This window comes from Frieseomelitta varia, unplaced genomic scaffold, assembly GCF_011392965.1.
Source record: "Frieseomelitta varia isolate USP_RPSP 00005682 unplaced genomic scaffold, Fvar_1.2 scaffold_179, whole genome shotgun sequence".
In the NCBI taxonomy this organism is placed as follows: domain Eukaryota; kingdom Metazoa; phylum Arthropoda; class Insecta; order Hymenoptera; family Apidae; genus Frieseomelitta; species Frieseomelitta varia.
In genome coordinates, this window is record NW_025109516.1 from 22,959 (window position 1) to 41,470 (window position 18,512).

Here is an 18,512-nt window from a genome sequence, read left to right on the forward strand (position 1 = left end):
GCTGATGGGGCCCAAAACCAGAGATTTCATTCGAAGAATTTGTTCAAAATTTTATTGAACCTAACCTAAAACAAAATTGTAAAAAAGGGATTCCTGATTCTTTTTTTTTTTTTTTTTTTACATTGTTTCAGTAAATTATTTCGAATGAAATTTTTTTCGAAGAGTTTATTCGAGATATTATGCGAATATAAAAAATTTTACTCGAAGCATTGACTCGAGTAAAATTTTTCATCGAATAATGCCCAGCTGTTTGTTTGAATAAAATCGTCATTCGTAAATGACGAATAATTTTTCTTCGTTAGTCGTTGTTTATGAATACATTTGATTATCAGATAAATCTGTCAAATTTGTTCGTTATTCGTATAAAATATGCCCAACTCTGCCCGAAACATGCTTGGAAGAAAACAAGGCGCATTTCTTTTCATCAAAAGAACACGATTGCAACCAAGAATAAACCTCTTCAAAATTATTAAGTGTGCCAATTCCATTACACAAAATCCAACAACGGACACTTCTTTCTATCTAGTTGTTTGATACTCTGAGCCCTTTGAAAGTTAGATTATTTTAATTAAATTATTTTAAAGTTAAAATATTTGAGTTACTTCAGAGGGAAGTATTGTAATTGCACTTCGTTCTGGTTTCTCCAGTCTTGTCTGGTATCTTCATTGCCGATCAAACGAATACGTATCGCTCGAGAGAAAAGAAGTACACCACTGGATACGTATTATCTTCTAACCTAAGATACATTGACTGTACCTTGGAATTCTACAGACTCCTCCCGGCTGTGCCCCAATTTTCCCATTTACGTAAATCACATTCCTCCTCGCCCTCCAGTCACGGAAGAAAATCCTAAATTCGACAACCTCTCCGGTTACCGGTGAACAGTATAAATTACGCGGGATGCACAGCCGGCCGGGGCAAGGGATGAACAGAGAAAAAGAGAGAAAGAGAACGGTCAGAGAGATCGTCTCTGTAATTTCATACACGGAATTCCTACAAAAGGAGGGATGTCACGCGCGATGCAGTCGCGATGGGAAGCGTGGGAGTGCACGCACGTTACGTGTACGATAATAGGCGCTCGGAGAAGGAAGAAAGAGAAAGAAAACGAAAAAGAAAAAAAAGGAGAGTGAGAGACTCACGTGTATTGCAGTAGTCACCCTTCCATCCAGAGAGGCAGACGCGCTCTCCGGTCGGGCTGCAGCTGTAATGACCGAAATTGTCGTCCCTCGGCCTGCACAGGTTCTCGCAACCCTTCCCGTAATAGTGCGCCACGCAAGTCACCCTGTACTCGTACACCATCTTCGCGTGAGCGCTTCTGTACTCGTCCTCGGTCCAATTCGGCCCGACGTCCAACCACTTTTGCGTAGTCAGCCTGGTGATCAGTACTTTCTCTGGAAATTAACGGAATTACGTCTGTGTTAAAACTTTGTGTTGGAACGTACGGGAGGAACTTTGTCGAGACGATGTCTTTTTCACTTTTGAAAGCAAGTGTAACTTTTTGTATAAAAATATCGTTCGTTGCTCGTATCTTCACTTGTGAAAGAAATAAAGAAAAGAGTGGTATATTGTTGTTATAGAAAATAGAAAAAAAGTAATGTATTATTGTCATAAAAAATAAAAATAAAAAAATTATTATCGTAAATGATAATATATTTATCGTTGACGACCAGTTGCTTTAATAGAGAAATAAGGATTAAATATTCGTCTATAACTTGATTCTATAAATATTCTAATAACTTCTGTATAAAAATATCGTTCTTCACTCGAGAAAAAAATAAAGAAAAAAGTGGTATATTATTATTATAGAAAATAAAAAAAAAGTAATGTATTATTATCATAAAAAATAAAAATAAAAAAATTATTATCGTAAATGATAATATATTTATCGTTGACGACCAGTTGCTTTAATAGAGAAATAAGGATTAAATATTCGTCTATAACTTGATTCTATAAATATTCTAATAACTTCTGTATAAAAATATCGTTCTTCACTCGAGAAAAAAATAAAGAAAAAAGTGGTATATTATTATTATAGAAAATAAAAAAAAAGTAATGTATTATTATCATAAAAAATAAAAATAAAAAAATTATTATCGTAAATGATAATATATTTATCGTTGACGACCAGTTGCTTTAATAGAAAAATAAGGATTAAATATTCTTCTATAACGTCTGTATAAAAATATCGTTCGTCGCTCGTATCTTCAACTCGAGGAAAAAATAAAGAAAAAAGTAGTATATTATTATTATAGAAAATAAAGAAAAAAGTAATGTATTATTATCATAAAAAATAAAAATAAAAAATTATTATCATACATGATAATATATTTATCACTGATGACCAGTTGCTTTAATAGAAAAATAAGGATCAAATATTATCAACAAAGTATAAAATTTTTAGCGACGGATAGCAAATTATTAATAAAATCAATATCGGTATTAAATAAAGTTCAGATAATTTCAACTGTATGATTTTTTTTTAATAAATTTAAAAATTTATTTAACATAAAATCTGAAATAAAATATAACGTTGAAACAATCACAATTATAAATAATATAATAAAATTATGAAATGTTATTATATATTCCATGTTGAAATGAAAATAAAAATTTTATATTTGAAGTTCAAGGTCAAAGCACTATTCCGCCATATTAAAATTTACTTGTCGAAAATATTCTATTTATTCTATTTATAATTAATAATGGAATTCACATATATGATTAAATGGATAATGATTTAATTGTTCCAATGGTGACTGATAAAACGTAAATAAAATAACATTCATCTTGTTCGGTTTTCTCTTTCCTTTTTTTAGACACAAGACGTGGAAATTTGTTTACAGTGAAAACTCCGTTTCCTTGTCCGAATATTTCCCTCTGACGGGGTAACAATTTTGTTTACGATATTTGCCCCGGAGGGAAGCAAATATCAATTAGCCTCGCTGCAATTCACTCGATTTACCAAGAGATTCGCTTCAATTGATACGAATACAATTAAGCCCTTCGTTTCCCTGACTGAAATCAATTCCAATTTACCACCCATTGACTCCGGCACGTTCGCCACGACTCCCACGTGTCACCGGTTTCCCCCTCCCAGAAAAACATCCCCAACAATACCACAGACTCTCACACGCTGTACCAAATCAACCGAACATTTTCAATTCAATTGGCACGACAGTTCTTTAACCGCGGCAATTAAACTCTCTCGCCAAATTGGAGCGCGACTGCTGAAATAATAAATTCAAAGGACACCCATCAAAGGACATTCTCATCAACGATTCGACGATTGCAAAATCTCACGACTGTCGAAGAAACGATGCAAAATAATACCCGGGAGAATGGAGAACAACAATAATAAAAAAACAAAAAAAAAAAAATAACACCCAAAGAACGATCCGATCGAGAAGGCAGCCCCCAATGCGCTCCAAAATTCCGCGAATCGACGCGAACGGAACTCGAACGAGTACTGAAACATCGATCGCCGACGATCATCGTCTCATCTTGACCCGTCTCGATCGATCAATCTCGAGAGAGAGAGAGAGAGAGAAGGAGGGAGAGAGGGTGCGGCTGCTAGAAGGCGGCGCGAAACGCGAAAAGTAATTAAGCATGTCCATCAGTAGATCAGAAAGAGAGGGACAGAGACAGGGAGAAGGAGGAGAAGTGAGGCGGCGGTTGCTGCGCCCAATGATGCGATCGAAGTGCATCGGCCTCCAGGCGAGAGAGATAGAAAGAGAAAGAGAGAGGGGCAGCAGACCGGACGTTCGTCCGCTATTGCTACTCCGCCGGCGGCACGCATCCGGCACAAAGAGAGTAAGCGTATACCACCGTTGTGGCTCTGGGAAAGAGGCGTTCTTCTTTTCTTCTTCCTTCTCTCTACCTCTCTCTCTCTCTCTCACTCTGTCTCTCTCTCTATACCTTCTCCTCTACATCGCCATCTCCTCCTCTTCTTCCTCCTCCTCGGTGCCTACCTGTTTTCGCAACCGAGTGGAGGAAAAGTAGGAGGAAGAAGAGCACACACGAGTTTCAGGGCTTCCTGCTAAACGTATTATCGTAATGGGCCGACAGATTAGGAGAGGATTCGTTCGCCCGTCGTTCTCAACCCCCGATCGTGTGCCCTACCCGAAAAAATAATGCTTGCCGTCTCACGATGCACCCAGCGCCCGGAGGAGCCCTCGATCGGACCAGTTTCACGCGAGTAGCATATATATATATATCCGGCCGTGCTGTACCGGTTACGTTGTGGTCGGTAGCGTAAGCAAGAGTTAAGTGGTCAGCCTCCGTTCTTTTTTTTTTTTTTTTCTTCTTCTTTTCTCCTTTTTCGCTGTTTTTCTCCCCTCTTTCCTTTTTCGCCAACAAAATTTTTCGGTTCCACCCCGAGACTGTTCCTCCGTGATGAACCTAATGAACGGTTCACTGGAACAACCTCGCGATCGCGCAGGGCTCTATTTCTGAAACTTCTGGCTGAATTTCGTTTTCTTCGTTTCGCTTCTCCTCCTGCTTTGTAATCGCTGGCGGAAAGTCGCGAGAAGGAAGAGAGTTTTTTTTTCTTTTTTTCTTCTTTAGTTTGCTGGTTAAGAGAAGGAATAAGTTTTTGAAGATGTGTGTTTGAGACAGGAACTGTCCTCTTTACCGAACTGTACGATATTAATTAATTTCTGCGTAATTCTAAAGAATCTCCATTCATTTTCAATGATGGTATCATTTCAGAAACACGACAAATCGGCAAACTAAAAATTAACCACTTGCACTGGCAACTGACTGCGGACCATAAAGAGCGACCAAGCGCCGTAATGCAATAATTCGTCTTCTTTTTGAACACATCGGTATATATCACCGATGATAGAAATTACTAGTAAGTAATAAATTTCTCATTTGTTTCGCCTGGATTATAAATACATAATATACCTAAATATACTTAAAACTGCGGAAATACTGCAATTTTTCGGCAAAAAAAAAAACGTCGTTCGAGGTTAAAATTAAAATGGCTCGCTTCTCTCGTCAGTGCATCGACGATTTCACAATTGTTGTTATCAATCGAAAACGCGCGTGGGATCGAACTAGAAAACGACGAAGAGAGAGAAGAAGCTCATGGGCAAGAGAGAGAAAGAAGGAGGAGAAAGAAGAGTAGAAAACAAAAGGAGGACGAAACGCAGGATTCGCCGATGGCGTGCCCGGCGATACTTAAACAGGGATACCCAGGGCCCACTATTCCCAGAAGGGAAGTAACGTTTTGCTGTCGGCGAAACGGGAGTCGAGGGAGAAGCAGTTTACCAAGCCTATCTTCCCAGGTGATGCTGTTACGAGTTCTGAAAACGCCGATGTTCGCACGCCACCGCCGCAGATGGACCGTGTGGTACGCGCGATCGACTCCGTTTCGTCGTCCTTCGTCTTTCGCAGCATCGATTCGCACGGCCCGATGCTTTCGTTTCTCTCCTTTTTCTCATCTCCCGTCGCTTCTTTTCCACACTCGCGTTCGCGTGTTTCTCCATTCGCCTCTTTCTCGAACGTGGACGAATTTTTTTTTTTTTTTTGAACGAAATTAACAACTTGCGCTGGCAACTGACTGCGGACCGTAACGAGTGACCGTACACAACAATTCGTCGCTTCCTTTTTCTAACTACAGTCGGATAGAAATGATTGCGAAGTAATAAATTTATTATTTGCTTATGCTAAAAGAGATTTTCTCGACGTGCGTGGCACGTCATTCACAGCGCGGTTAGGTGAAAAAAAAAAAAACGTGCAGAGAGAAGCGTCGTCTGTTTACGTTGAAAAAAATCGTATCGAGCAACTGATTTCCTGGGTGATTTCGTTAACGAGAAAACTCCCTGTTGTTTCCTGGGTCGCTACGCGTCCGTACGTGTGGATTTTGCTCATGCATTAAACATTCCGCCGTTGAAACGGAATTATTCATGCTCGCGTATAAGCGGGCAGTTCATGCTCGCGACTAATGTCGGATCACGAATCAACAGGGACGCAATAAGGAATCACAGTCGGACGAGGGCTTAATAACGATGCGCCGAAAAGCGCCATAACTCGACGAAATCAATTAATTTTGCAACTTTCGCGCCTTGTATTTAATTGTAATTTCGAATCAGGGACGAAAGACGTTTTCGTCGAGATGTTTTTCACGATCGATGCAATGGCCACGAGATGAAACACTCGTTTCAAAATTACACAATGACGAATATTCGAAAGATTAAGAATTAAAAAAGAAAAAAAGGAAAATGACCACGCGACAAATAAATGAAAATGTCCATGAAGAATGCAACTGTTGCAAGAAGAAAAATAGAAAAGCAAGTAATCGACGATTGCCATCAATCGAGCATCATCCCTTGTGATTCCCTTGCGCTGGCAATTGATTGCGGACCATAACGAGTGACCGAACCCGTAACACAATAATTCGTCGCTTTCTTTTCCTTTTAAACTCGTCGCTATGACGTCACCGGTTAGAAATTACTGAGAAGTAATAAATTTATTATTCGTCTTGCCTGATTTTATACTTAAATGTACTTGGAACTGAGTAAATATTACAATTTTGGGCGAAATATTCTCGACGTGCGTTGCACGTTATTCCAGCGCGAGAGGTTAAACCACTTGATCGCGGACCATAACGAGTGACCGAATCCGTACACAATAATTCGTCGCTTTCTTTTTCTTTTTGAACTCGTCGTTATGACGTCACCGGATAGAAATTACTGAGAAGTAATAAATTTATTATTCGTCTTGCCTGGTTTTATACATAAATGTACTTGGAACTGAGTGACTATTGCAATTTTGGGCAAAATATTCTCGACGTGCGTTGCACGTTATTCCAGCGCGAGAGGTTAAACCACTTGATCGCGGACCATAACGAGTGACCGAATCCGTACACAATAATTGGTCGCTTTCTTTTTCTTTTAAACTCGTCGGTATGACGTCACCGAATAGAAATTACTGAGAAGTAATAAATTTATTATTCGTCTTGCCTGATTTTATACTTAAATGTACTTGGAACTGAGTAAATATTGCAATTTTTGGCGAAATATTCTCGACGTGCGTTGCACGTTATTCCAGCGCGAGAGGTTAAACCACTTGATCGCGGACCATAACGAGTGACCGAATCCGTACACAATAATTCGTCGCTTTCTTTTTCTTTTAAACTCGTCGGTATGACGTCACCGGATAGAAATTACTGAGAAGTGATAAATTTATTATTTGTCTTGCATAAATATACTTGGAACCGAGGAAGTGTTGCAATTTTGGGACGAAAGAAAATTCTCGACGATCGTGGCACGTCATTCCAGCGGTTCAAGAGGTTATAACGCGGACTTATACTCGTCCACACGTGGAGACGCGTTTATTCCAGGCGAAAACGCTCCTCCGCAGTGTGGAAGAACGGCGGTGTGTGAATCTGTGAAACGCCCGGTGAACTCGAGGCCAGGTTGATTCAAGGTATTCATTAACGACGTGGCGGCAGCGCCGCGAGTAGCCCAGACATATTCTATTGTTCATTCAGAAACGAGCGGCCGTCGAAGGATAGCCCCGAGGCTGGCAGGTAGCCAGATGCATTGCTCAACCACCCTGTGGCTCCTCTATCGCGGAAAAAACACTCCTAACCTGGATTACCGAGCGTCGATCGAGTTAACCCTCTTCTTCGACCGATGCCGTCTCATTCGCCGCCATATTGCCAGAGACGATAGATGTTTGCGATGCGGTGTACATGTTTACACGGAAGACGTTTATTTGGCGGCTTGAGGATTAAGATCGGATTAAATTGTAGGTTTGTAAACTGAGAAGAGCTTTGGCCGTTGCGGCCAATTGACGATTTGTATCGCCATTTCCCTCTGTGGTTTCGCAAGTTACAGGCTCTGTGTTATGGATACAGAGAAGGTTTGAGAACGTTTGAGTTTCGCGTGGATTCATCCCACAGACGCTTTCGTTCGACTCGATTGAATCACGTATCATTTGTTTTTTTTTTTTTTTTTTCTCTCGCGAAGCGAAAGGAACATCTTGTAATTTAAATTGCACGAGATTCCAAAGTTAGAAAAACGTCACCGTCGTACTCGCGGCCGGGTTTCGATTTCCACGCGGCGGCAGCCTCGAACTTCTAAGTCATCCGTCTATAGTCTACACAGTGTGCAAGAACTCCGGAATTGAATGGGATTTATGAATGAAACACAGGTCAGAACTCCTACCGCCGAGCTTTGAATATACCCCCAGAAAATTGGAAATCAACCAACTGTCCAGCCAAATATTACCAAAATAATATCGAGAATTATCACAATAGGCGACAGGCAGAAAGAACGAAGAAAGAAGAGGGAACACGTTAGCGATTGATTAACGTACGATGGCCAAAAGCTAGCGCAACAACTGTCTGTTACCAACCGACGAAGCAACGGGGCAACACGGTCAAGTTGTACGTACGTGCGCAAGTATGCAGGTTGATTTCTCGATATCCGATCGTCGATTCGACGAATTACGGTGTTCCGGGAACAAGCCACGGCAGCTCTGCGTTATCACGGCGAGAACATGCGCGCGACAGCGGACCAATTACTCCCGGCCGCTCATTATCGTTTGGCTGTGGAATGGCAGGTGCGCCAGCGTGTGCACACGCGGCCGTGTCCCCTGTTCCCGGCGAGGAGCAAAAGGGAAAAGCGGCATGGACAATCGACGAGAGTGACGTAAGCCTTCTCCTCTCGGCTCCCTGTAACCCGGATCCCGTTCAAACTGCTCTAACACACCGGCGTCGGTAAATCCAGCCGCCTCTCGTTTCGTTTAACGTGCCCGCGTTACCGCGAAAATCGAGGGCCCACTGGATCTGTGACTTCTTTCAACTCGAAAATTGCCAAAATGAGTAATTGCGACTTAACCTTTCGCAGTCTTATGTCATGGGAGTGACGATACAAATTTGTTGTAGAACTCGTATTTCATGAGCTGACTCTGAAACACGTACGCCACGCTGCAGATGGTAACATTAACAAAGCGGTCGAAATGACCAATTTATAATTTTTTCAGAGTGATTTACAGTGTTACTTTTTTTTTTTTTTTTAGAAATTCGAGTGGTTTCTGTAAGATATATGGATAAAAGATTTCTTTCTCTTTACTTTAATTCATTTCCCTAAAAATAAACACAAGTTTACAGCCAACTGAACACTGAAACTAAATCGAGTAACATAGAAAATAAATCAAAGGGTTAACAACTCTTTGATACGTATATAAGAAATATTTTACACATAAATCATTATAATTTGAATGACGAACGATCAAAATATAAACAGAAGTTAATATTAATTTTAAATATAATAAAAAAAAAAAAGATAAGCAATTGTAAGAAAAAGAAAGAGAATCCGCGTTTGGTTCTAGCGTTCTAACGTTTCAGTTGACCTTTAGATCATTTTTAGAAGTTTTAACCAACGACGCAACTACCAACGACTGAGGTATGAACTTTGTATCAGAAAGGCTAGGGAGAAGTTTACAATACAAGGAACGCGAGCTTTTATTTACGTAGAGGCCCAAAAGAAGAAGCCGCTAATCGGACACTTCTGCAACATCAATGACGATACCGCCAACATTGTATATATCCGATACGTTTGAAACGTGATTCATTTATTTTCGTGTATACACGTGGGTCACGCGAGCCGGCGGATTCTCTTCTTGAATTTCGAGTATCCAGCGAGAGAGAGAGAGAGAGAGAGAGAATCACCCTATACCACCACACTTTGTTCATTCGTTGAAAGAAACTGTTTATCACGAAAAGAGTTCAGACTCAACTTTCCAACGTTGATCGAGTTTATAAAAATCAACGAGTACAAAGATAAACGAATGAAAGATCCCAACTCCCGCATCATTCGCGGAAGTGGCTGCTCTTTGTTACGATGTTATGAAGAAGAAAACAATTTCGATCGGATCACATTTCCCTAGCACGTTCCCGTTGAAAACGGGATCAGAAATAAGTCCAGCGATAATTCGTGGCGCAGGTGCGGTCCTCGAGCGACCGCGTGTTGTGTGTATCTTCGGGTTTGCGGGGCAGCGGGGTCGAGCGAACGCATCGTACTGGCGAAGAGTGAAAGAGACGGTGAGGAGGAAGCGAGACGGAGGACACGATGTGGGCCTGAGAAAGGAAGCAGCATCCGAGCAACGCGAACAGCAATAAAGGGCGCACGTTTCAGCAGTGCGTTGGGGGCATTATACACTATATTGTGTGTGGCGCGGACGATATATACACACGACTGGTGCGCACAAAATTCCGTGCACAATGTGAACGGTGTGTTTCGGGCGATAAAAAGGGTCCGTGGGCTATGTCCAAACACACACATACAATACACACAGGATGAGGACAAAACGCCGCAGTAGTACCGTATTAACCTCTTGCGCTGGTAACTAGTTTGCGGACCATAACGAGTGACCGAACTTGTATACAATAACTTGTCTTTTTTTTTTTTTTTTGACTTTGTCGGTATATCACTGGATAGAAATTACCAAGAAGTAATAGATTTATTATTTGTTTTGCCTGGGTTATACTTAAAACTGAGAAAATATTGCAATTTTGGGCGAAATATTGTCGACGTGCGTGACACGTTATTCCAGCGTAAGAGGTTAACCACTTGATTGCGGACCATAACGAGTGACCAAATACCCATATATAACTCGTCTTCTTTTTCGACTTTATCGGTATATCACTGGATAGAAATTACTAACAAGCAGTAAATTTATTTTTCTTTTTTTTTTCTTTTGCCTGGGTTATATTTCGATATACTTAAAATTGAGAAAATATTGCAATTTTGGGCGAAATATTGTCGACGTGCGTGACACGTTATTCCAGCGTAAGAGGTTAACCACTTGATTGCGGACCATAACGAGTGACCAAATACCCATATATAACTCGTCTTCTTTTTCGACTTTATCGGTATATCACTGGATAGAAATTACTAACAAGCAGTAAATTTATTTTTCTTTTTTTTTTCTTTTGCCTGGGTTATATTTCGATATACTTAAAATTGAGAAAATATTGCAATTTTGGGCGAAATATTGTCGACGTGCGTGACACGTTATTCCAGCGTAAGAGGTTAACCACTTGATTGCGGACCACAACGAGTGACCAAACCCATATATAATAACTCGTCTTCTTTTTTGACTTTATCGGTATATCACTGGATAGAAATTAGAAGTAATAGATTTATTATTACCAAGAAGTAATAGATTTATTATTTGTTTTGCCTGGGTTATACTTCGATATACTTAAAACTGAGAAAATATTGCAATTTTGGTCGAAATATTCTCGACGTGCGTGACACGTTATTCCAGCGTAAGAGGTTAACCATTTGATTGCGGACCATAACGAGTGACCGAACCGTATACAATAACTTTTTTGAGACTTCATCGATGTATCACTAGATAGAAATTACTAATAAGTAATAAATTTATTATTTTTCTTTTTTTGCTTGGGTTATGTTTCGATATACTTAAAACTTAGAAGATATTGCAATATTCTCGATCGTTTCAGTACAAGAGGTTAAATGGAAGAAGCTCTATCTTTCTTGACTCTGTCCGTTCGTTTGTCTCTTTTCAGCCGCGGATGCGCCGGGCATCTGTGGGATAACGGTAGGAATTCCGTTCACGGGCGAGCTTGAAACAAAGGAAGCCAAGCTCGATTCACTTCGTAATTAGCCGCTTCGACGGGGGATCAGAAGAGAGTTTTTTTTTCTTTCTGAAGTCGCGCGGCTGCGGTGTGCCTACCCCCGTGGGACTAGGAAGCTTCGCGGAGAACCGGAAGAAATTTAATTGAAAAAGTCGAGGAAGCGAGTTGCTTCAAGTGCTTTGTACAATTTCTTCTTCTAAGACTATAAGCTTGAGTAAAAATATTTATCAAAAGTGGAGAGGGTATTAAAAAGTGTTACCGGTTATTCCTTCTTTTTTTTTTCAGAATAACAGAGGAGGAATCTAATTAAAATATTAAGATTGAAGATTACGTGAACCTCTCGCGTTGGAATGACGCGCCATGTCACAAATGATAAGTTTATTACTTCTTAATAATTTCTATCCGACGTGATATCACATCAAAAGAAAGAAACAAATTGTTGTGTACGGTTCGGTCACTCGTTATGGTCCGCGGACCAGTTGCCAGCGCAAGGTGTTAAAGGGAGACGAGATTTCACAAGAAAAGTTAATTGAAAGTGTTGACAGAAGTATCGTCAAGATGCCGAACTATTTAAAAATTATCAGAACAGACAGTAGAATATAAGAGATCTCGATGCAAGCCAGTCTAACGTTACATCTCGTGAAACTACGATTCTTCATTCAACTGAGGGAATATCCTAAATTCTTTAAATATTGCTGCGTCAAAGACCAAGGAGGCATCGTCAAGCCGTAGTAAGAAGAGCGAGACCGGTTAATTTCTTTCCCGAGGTCCTGTGTGTCTGGCTGGCAATTAGAATGAACCGGAGACCGGAAGCTATACGTGGCCGTGCAACGCTCTCATGCGTAGCTCTCATGCGCATGTGTTATACGTGCGTGTACTCGAAGCACACTGCTTTGCCTAACGCTTCCATCCATCGCGCCGTGGATGGTAATTGAATTTCGTTATTTCGGGGGCTCACGTTCGACCGCTTAATTCGCTTTTATCTCGGCAATCTGACTGAGCTTTCCCCGGATGCGGAAGCAATAAACAGCCCCCGTCGTCTCCGAGCTATTTGCATGCGCGTTTTCCCGTAGCACGAGCTTTAATGAGAGAATGTCGTGTCTCGACAACCGTGCGACGATTATCGTGATCAAGCGTGATCCGCGACGATCATCCGCGGAAATTGACGGAAATTATGTTATCACCAGAATCGAGGAATCGCACTGCACTTTCGTTTCGCTCAACAGTTGTATCACACTGAGATTTATACAGGAGAGCTGTGGATACGACGATCTATATTTCCCAAGATTTTGATTATTTAGCCAAGTTCCAAATTTGATATCTTGTATGAAGACTCTAGATACTGTGAAACAGTATCTAGAGGTACTAGATTTAACATTCTACATTCAACAGAATCCTAAATTTTATACTTTACGTTTGGCAATATATATTTATTCTCAAAATTTAATTCGTGTTCTAATTTGTTGTAAAGAAAAAAAAAAAAAAAGATTTTGATTATTTAGCCAAGGTCCAAATTTGATATCCTGAATGAAGACTCTAGATACTATGTTTCACAGTATCTAGAGGTACAAAATTTAATACTCTACATTGAACAGAATCCTAAATTTTATACTTTACGTTTGGCAATATATATTTATTCTCAAAACTTAATTCGTGTTTTAATTCGTTGTAAAGAAAAAAAAAAGATTTTGATTATTTAGCCAAGTTATAAATTTGATATCCTGTATGAAGATACGTACTATGTTACACAATATGTAGACGTACTAAATTTAACATTCTACATTCAACAGAATCCCAAATTTTATACTTTACGTTTGGCAATATATATTTATTCTCAAAATTTAAGTCGTGTTCTAGTTCGTTGTAAAGAAAAAAAAAGATTTTGATTATTTAGCCAAGTTATAAATTTGATATCCTGTATGAAGATACGTACTATGTTACACAATATGTAGACGTACTAAATTTAACATTCTACATTCAACAGAATCCCAAATTTTATACTTTACGTTTGGCAATATATATTTATTCTCAAAATTTAAGTCGTGTTCTAGTTCGTTGTAAAGGAAAAAAAAGATTTTGATTATTTAGCCAAGTTATAAATTTGATATCCTGTATGAAGATACGTACTATGTTTCACAGTATCTAGAGATACTAAATTTAACACACTACATTCAACAGAATCCCAAATTTTGTATTTTACATTTGGCAAAATATATTTATTCTCAAAACTTAATTCGTGTTCTAATTTGTTGTAAAGAAAGAAACAAAAAAAAAAAAGATTATTTTGATTATTTAGCCAAGTTTGAAGATTCTATATACTATGCTTCACAGTATCTGGAGATACAAAATTTAACACACTACATTCAACAGAATCCCAAATTTTATACTTTACATTTGACATATAATATATATTTATTCTCAAAACTTAATTCGTGTTCTAATTCGTTGCGTGACGATGTGTCGTAAAAAAGAAGAAGAAAAAAAAAACAAGATTTTAACGAAACGCCAAAGGGTCTAGAGAATTACCGCGGTTTCACGGCAAAATATCGGCTAGCATAGACGAGTAGCCCCGGGTACACGTAGGATGCATCCGTATCCCTCGTCCACACAGAGAGTTTCGTATTACCGTGGCGCGTTGCTGGAAGCTAGGTGCTACGGTTACACAGGAAGGAAACACTAGCGCCTCCGGCCGCTTCTCTTTCCCTCGTTCTGCCTGTTCTCCGTACGCTATGACACAACAGAGAGCCGCCGACCACTTTGTGCACGTGGACGCGTCGCGGTAATGAGCAAGGAAACACGACTGAAAACGGGTCGAGAACAGACACAGTTGCACGAAGGGGGAAAAGACCGGAATACACACAGCTGGGACTATCAATGTTGCCAACCGTGGTTCGCGATTTGCGGTGAAAGAAGGATGAAAATTGGAGAAAGAACGAATGTTGAAGTTACCGGTGAAATCAACTCCGTATCTTTTTGCTAATGTTCCCTCGTTATCATTTTCCACGCAGTCACCATTCTATTGTCGAACGAATCTCGTAAGTTTACGAAAAGGAATTCCCTTATCCTTTCGTTGAGACACGAAGACCTTTAACAATGCGTCTATGAGATATGAAGAAAGCGTATTTAAAGCATCTAAATTGAAAATGTAGCAATGAACGAGGACGTTTAATGCGGGAAAACATTTCCAAGTCTGCGCGTGAGTTATAAATTACTACATAAATTACTACCCGTGCAGAACCATATCTTCCCCATCGGGTACTACACTGTTTCTCATCCATCAAGTCTGCGAGACCAAAAACCGAAGAAAAAAAAAAAAAAAAAGAAAAAAACAGATAAAAAGGGGAATCGGTTAACCGGGGAGCTGGAACCGGGCAGCATCCAGAAAAAAAAAAAGAAAAAAAAAAGTAACAATATTTGTCCGCGGATACGACCGCGCACAGGAAGAGACCTGTCTCTACGGAGGGTTTAGCGTATCGAAACCGTCGAGAGGGTGGAAAGAAGATGAAAAGAGGTTTCGGTGGCCGTGTAAAAGAAGGAAGTCTGAGGAGGTTACGTCTCTGGTGAGTGTCGTGCACAGAGACCGGAAGTGGGTTCTCGGCTGGTTCGAACTCGATGCATGGTATATCGAGGGCCACGACCCAGCTGGATTGCACATGCCCCCAAACCTTCGAAAATCTTCCCTGTATTTAAAGCCATACAGCGAGAGAGAAAGAGAGAGGACTAATTTTAAAATATCATCCTCCTTCGTCTCTCTCCTTTCATTTCCTCCTTTTTTTCCTCTTCTTCTTCTTCTTCTTCTTCTTCTTCTTCATCCTTCGTTCTCCTTCGTTTCTTTTTCCTTTCTTTCTTTTTTCATTCGAAGCGCGTGCGAGCACGCTCGTGCCGCCCGATACAAGGCGCACACGCGGAAGCTATAACGCTACAGAGACCAGATACAGTCTTCGGGAAGGCTCGATAGGAGAGACTTGCTCGAGATAGAGAAAGAGAGATAGAGAGAGGGGGGTTGAAAAAAGGTTACTTACCGGCTGAGTGGTGTGTCGTGTTGTCTGCGTCGTGATAAGCCTCCACTATCAGCGAGAATGTGCCCTGGGAACAGAGAGGAGGTTGGTGAACTTCGATGAGACGTCAGACTTAATCCTATTACTTATCTTAACCTATCTATCGACTTGTACAGTTAGTTGCGCCACGCTGCTAATGAACGATTTGGGCAGGAACACAGAGCGACGATTTTAATTACGATTGCTAATGTTGATGGACCGTTTTTTTTTTTTTTTTTTTTTTTGTTAAAAGGAAAATCTATACTACGCCGTGTTGATGAAGTTAAGAGCTATATGTTTCTCGTTAACGTGCCACGCGATTATTACAATTTCAACCCGTTGCGCTGGCAACTGGGTTCGCGGACCATAACGAGTGACCGAACCGTATACGATAATTCGTCGCTTTCTTTTTCTTTTGAACTCGTGCCGGTGACTGGACGTCACTGGACAGAAATTCTTGACAAGTAATAAAGCTTAATAATTTATTATTTCTTATTTATTATATAATTTATTTATCAGTCTAATTAGTCTACGTATAGTATAAGGATAGGTTAAAGCATGCAATACTAGATGTAACGGATTAAAACGGAAAACAAAATGTAAAGAATAATGTAAGGCGCTGAGGTCTATTTCTAGACCGAAAGACTGAAATAAAAAGATTCATTCGTTCGTTCATTCATTATATAATTTATCATTTCTTTCGCCCGCGTTACATTTAAATATACTCGACACTGAGAGAAAATGTCGCGATTTTGGGACAAAGAATTCTCGACGTGCGCAAGAGGTTGATGATCAGGCTAACGCTTATGACCGTTTGCACAGTAATACATAAAATCATTCTGCACGATGCTACGAAAGATTCGATATCCAGCCAAGTGGAATGGACGATACACACAAGGAGGCGAGTGTTATCCCGGTTTCGGCGCGAAAAAGCGCGGCAGCTGCGCGTGCCATCGCGTCACGCAATTAACAATAAATTAAACGTTCCAGAGGCGGGCTGACGCCCGGTCGCGTCACGTGCGCACCTGCCACACATTAGAAGGGTGCATGCATGCATGCGTGCGTGCGTGCGTGCGTGCGTGTGTCCCTTTGGCGAAGCGTGCCTAAAAAGCCTGGCGGAACTCGGGCCTCGAGGTCACGTGTTGTCGCGGACAGATAGAGACGCGACAGAGCGTGTTACAACCCTCTCTGCACACGAGTCGGCATACCTCTTTTCCCCTTTTCCCTCTATCTTTTATTAGGAATTATACCGCGAAGGAAGGAAAAAGGCTCGATCAGGGGCGTTTTCCCGCCAATGGCCGCACGTGGCTCGTTCCGTTTCGAAGACCAAGAATTTATTGGAAGAACGCGAAAATAAATGATCGATCGATTTTAATGGAATGGCTTTAAGGGGACGCTGCTGTTAATATACTCTTGTTTGCATCATCCGTTATGGATGTATATAACGCGCGAGCCTGTGTATGCAGAACGGGCCGCGTATTGTGTAACAGAAATTACGCCTGTCCTCTGCGGCGGACACGCAACCGGCGATCTGTTAATTCCCGCGCCCCCGGCGCCGTCGTTACGTTGATCTGTATTAACAGAACGGTGCTTGTAATTGGATCACATCGGCTATCGATAAAAACTTTCATCAACTCGGAAAATCCGAAATTTTCTCTCCACTGTGATTTTTACGTGTTGATGTTTTTCTACCTTGTCTCGATCGTGTATGTATGTGTGTGTGTGTGTGTCTACAGTCTTGTTGAAAAGTGAAAATTTCTCAATTGGCAATTAGTATTTGTTATTACCGGATACCATCATCATGTCATTGTTGAGCTTTAGTCTGGCTTAACCTTGAGTCATCTCCAGAATCAAAGAGCAAGACGGTCGTCGACAAACGCGATCGTCCAGTTTTTCGTTAGAAGAACGAACAGGCGAACGAGTGAAACACGATTTCGCACGTCTACGTGGAAAATCCAGGCGCGAAAGGCACCTGGGGCGGTGTAGGCGTTGAATCGCGTTGCACGACCATAAATCCAGCAACGATAAACTCCCTATGCGGAGGAGCGTGCGGCCCACGCCCGCGGTGGCACACGCATCGTGGTGTGCACGCTGCTGCTGTCGCTCGTCAACCAGCGGCGCATTATTGTGTAATAAGTACGTGCCGTACACGCGGCGCTCGGTACGTGTGCATGCAGTGATAATGCGACGTTTAATTATTAACGTCACACATACTGTACGATACGCGTACGTACAGAGAAAGAAAGAAAGAAAGAAAGAAAGAGAGAAAGAGAGAGATGGTCGAGGAGCGGTTGGTATTACACACGACCTCGTTAGTCGTTGCCGCACCGTGAATAATAAATGTTTATATCCGGCCTCTCTGTCATCATCGTTGCCGTTCCTGTTCGCGTAAACGAGCCGGCAACACGGACGTGCCGCGAGCACTGGGAACAATTTCATTATTCAGAGATCCCCGATGACCCGGGGATCGCGTAGTAAACGGAGTCTCGAGCGCCGGGCTCCGTTTCGCCGTGTGTCTCCCTAACGTTTCTCTCTCTTTCTTTCCTCCTCTGTCTGTCTGGCCCATCCCGTTTTCTCCCCTCCGGGTCAAACACGCGGCGATTTAACCTGGTTTTTCCCGTGATTCGCGATAGCACCTGACGAATGGGTCAGACTTGCACCCTGCGGAATTGTTGTAATTGGAAACGCGATACACCGTCGAGGGAGTATACATCGCCGCTGTTTGCTGACGGCACGTGCATCGTCGGCGATGCAAATTGGATGATTAATTATGATTAACTGTATAGGAGGTAGAGCGTTGAGTGATTATTCTAGAGTCTGTAACGTAACAGTAAGTGGAAATATTGCTCCATGTGTAT

The 18,512-nt window shown here is 41.1% G+C and overlaps 1 protein-coding gene across 2 annotated transcripts in view; it reads right to left on the bottom strand.

Moving 5' to 3' along the window:
• Positions 1-18,512, bottom strand: part of LOC122538808 (neurogenic locus protein delta) — a 57,245-nt gene that overhangs the window by 22,916 nt on the left and 15,817 nt on the right. For both annotated transcript variants that reach the window (XM_043673193.1, XM_043673194.1), the window contains exons 3-4: positions 15,640-15,703; positions 1,140-1,391 (exon numbers count right to left, since the gene is read on the bottom strand). In XM_043673193.1, the coding sequence (XP_043529128.1) occupies positions 1,140-1,391; positions 15,640-15,703 (316 nt within the window). The remainder of the gene's footprint in view (positions 1-1,139; positions 1,392-15,639; positions 15,704-18,512) is intronic.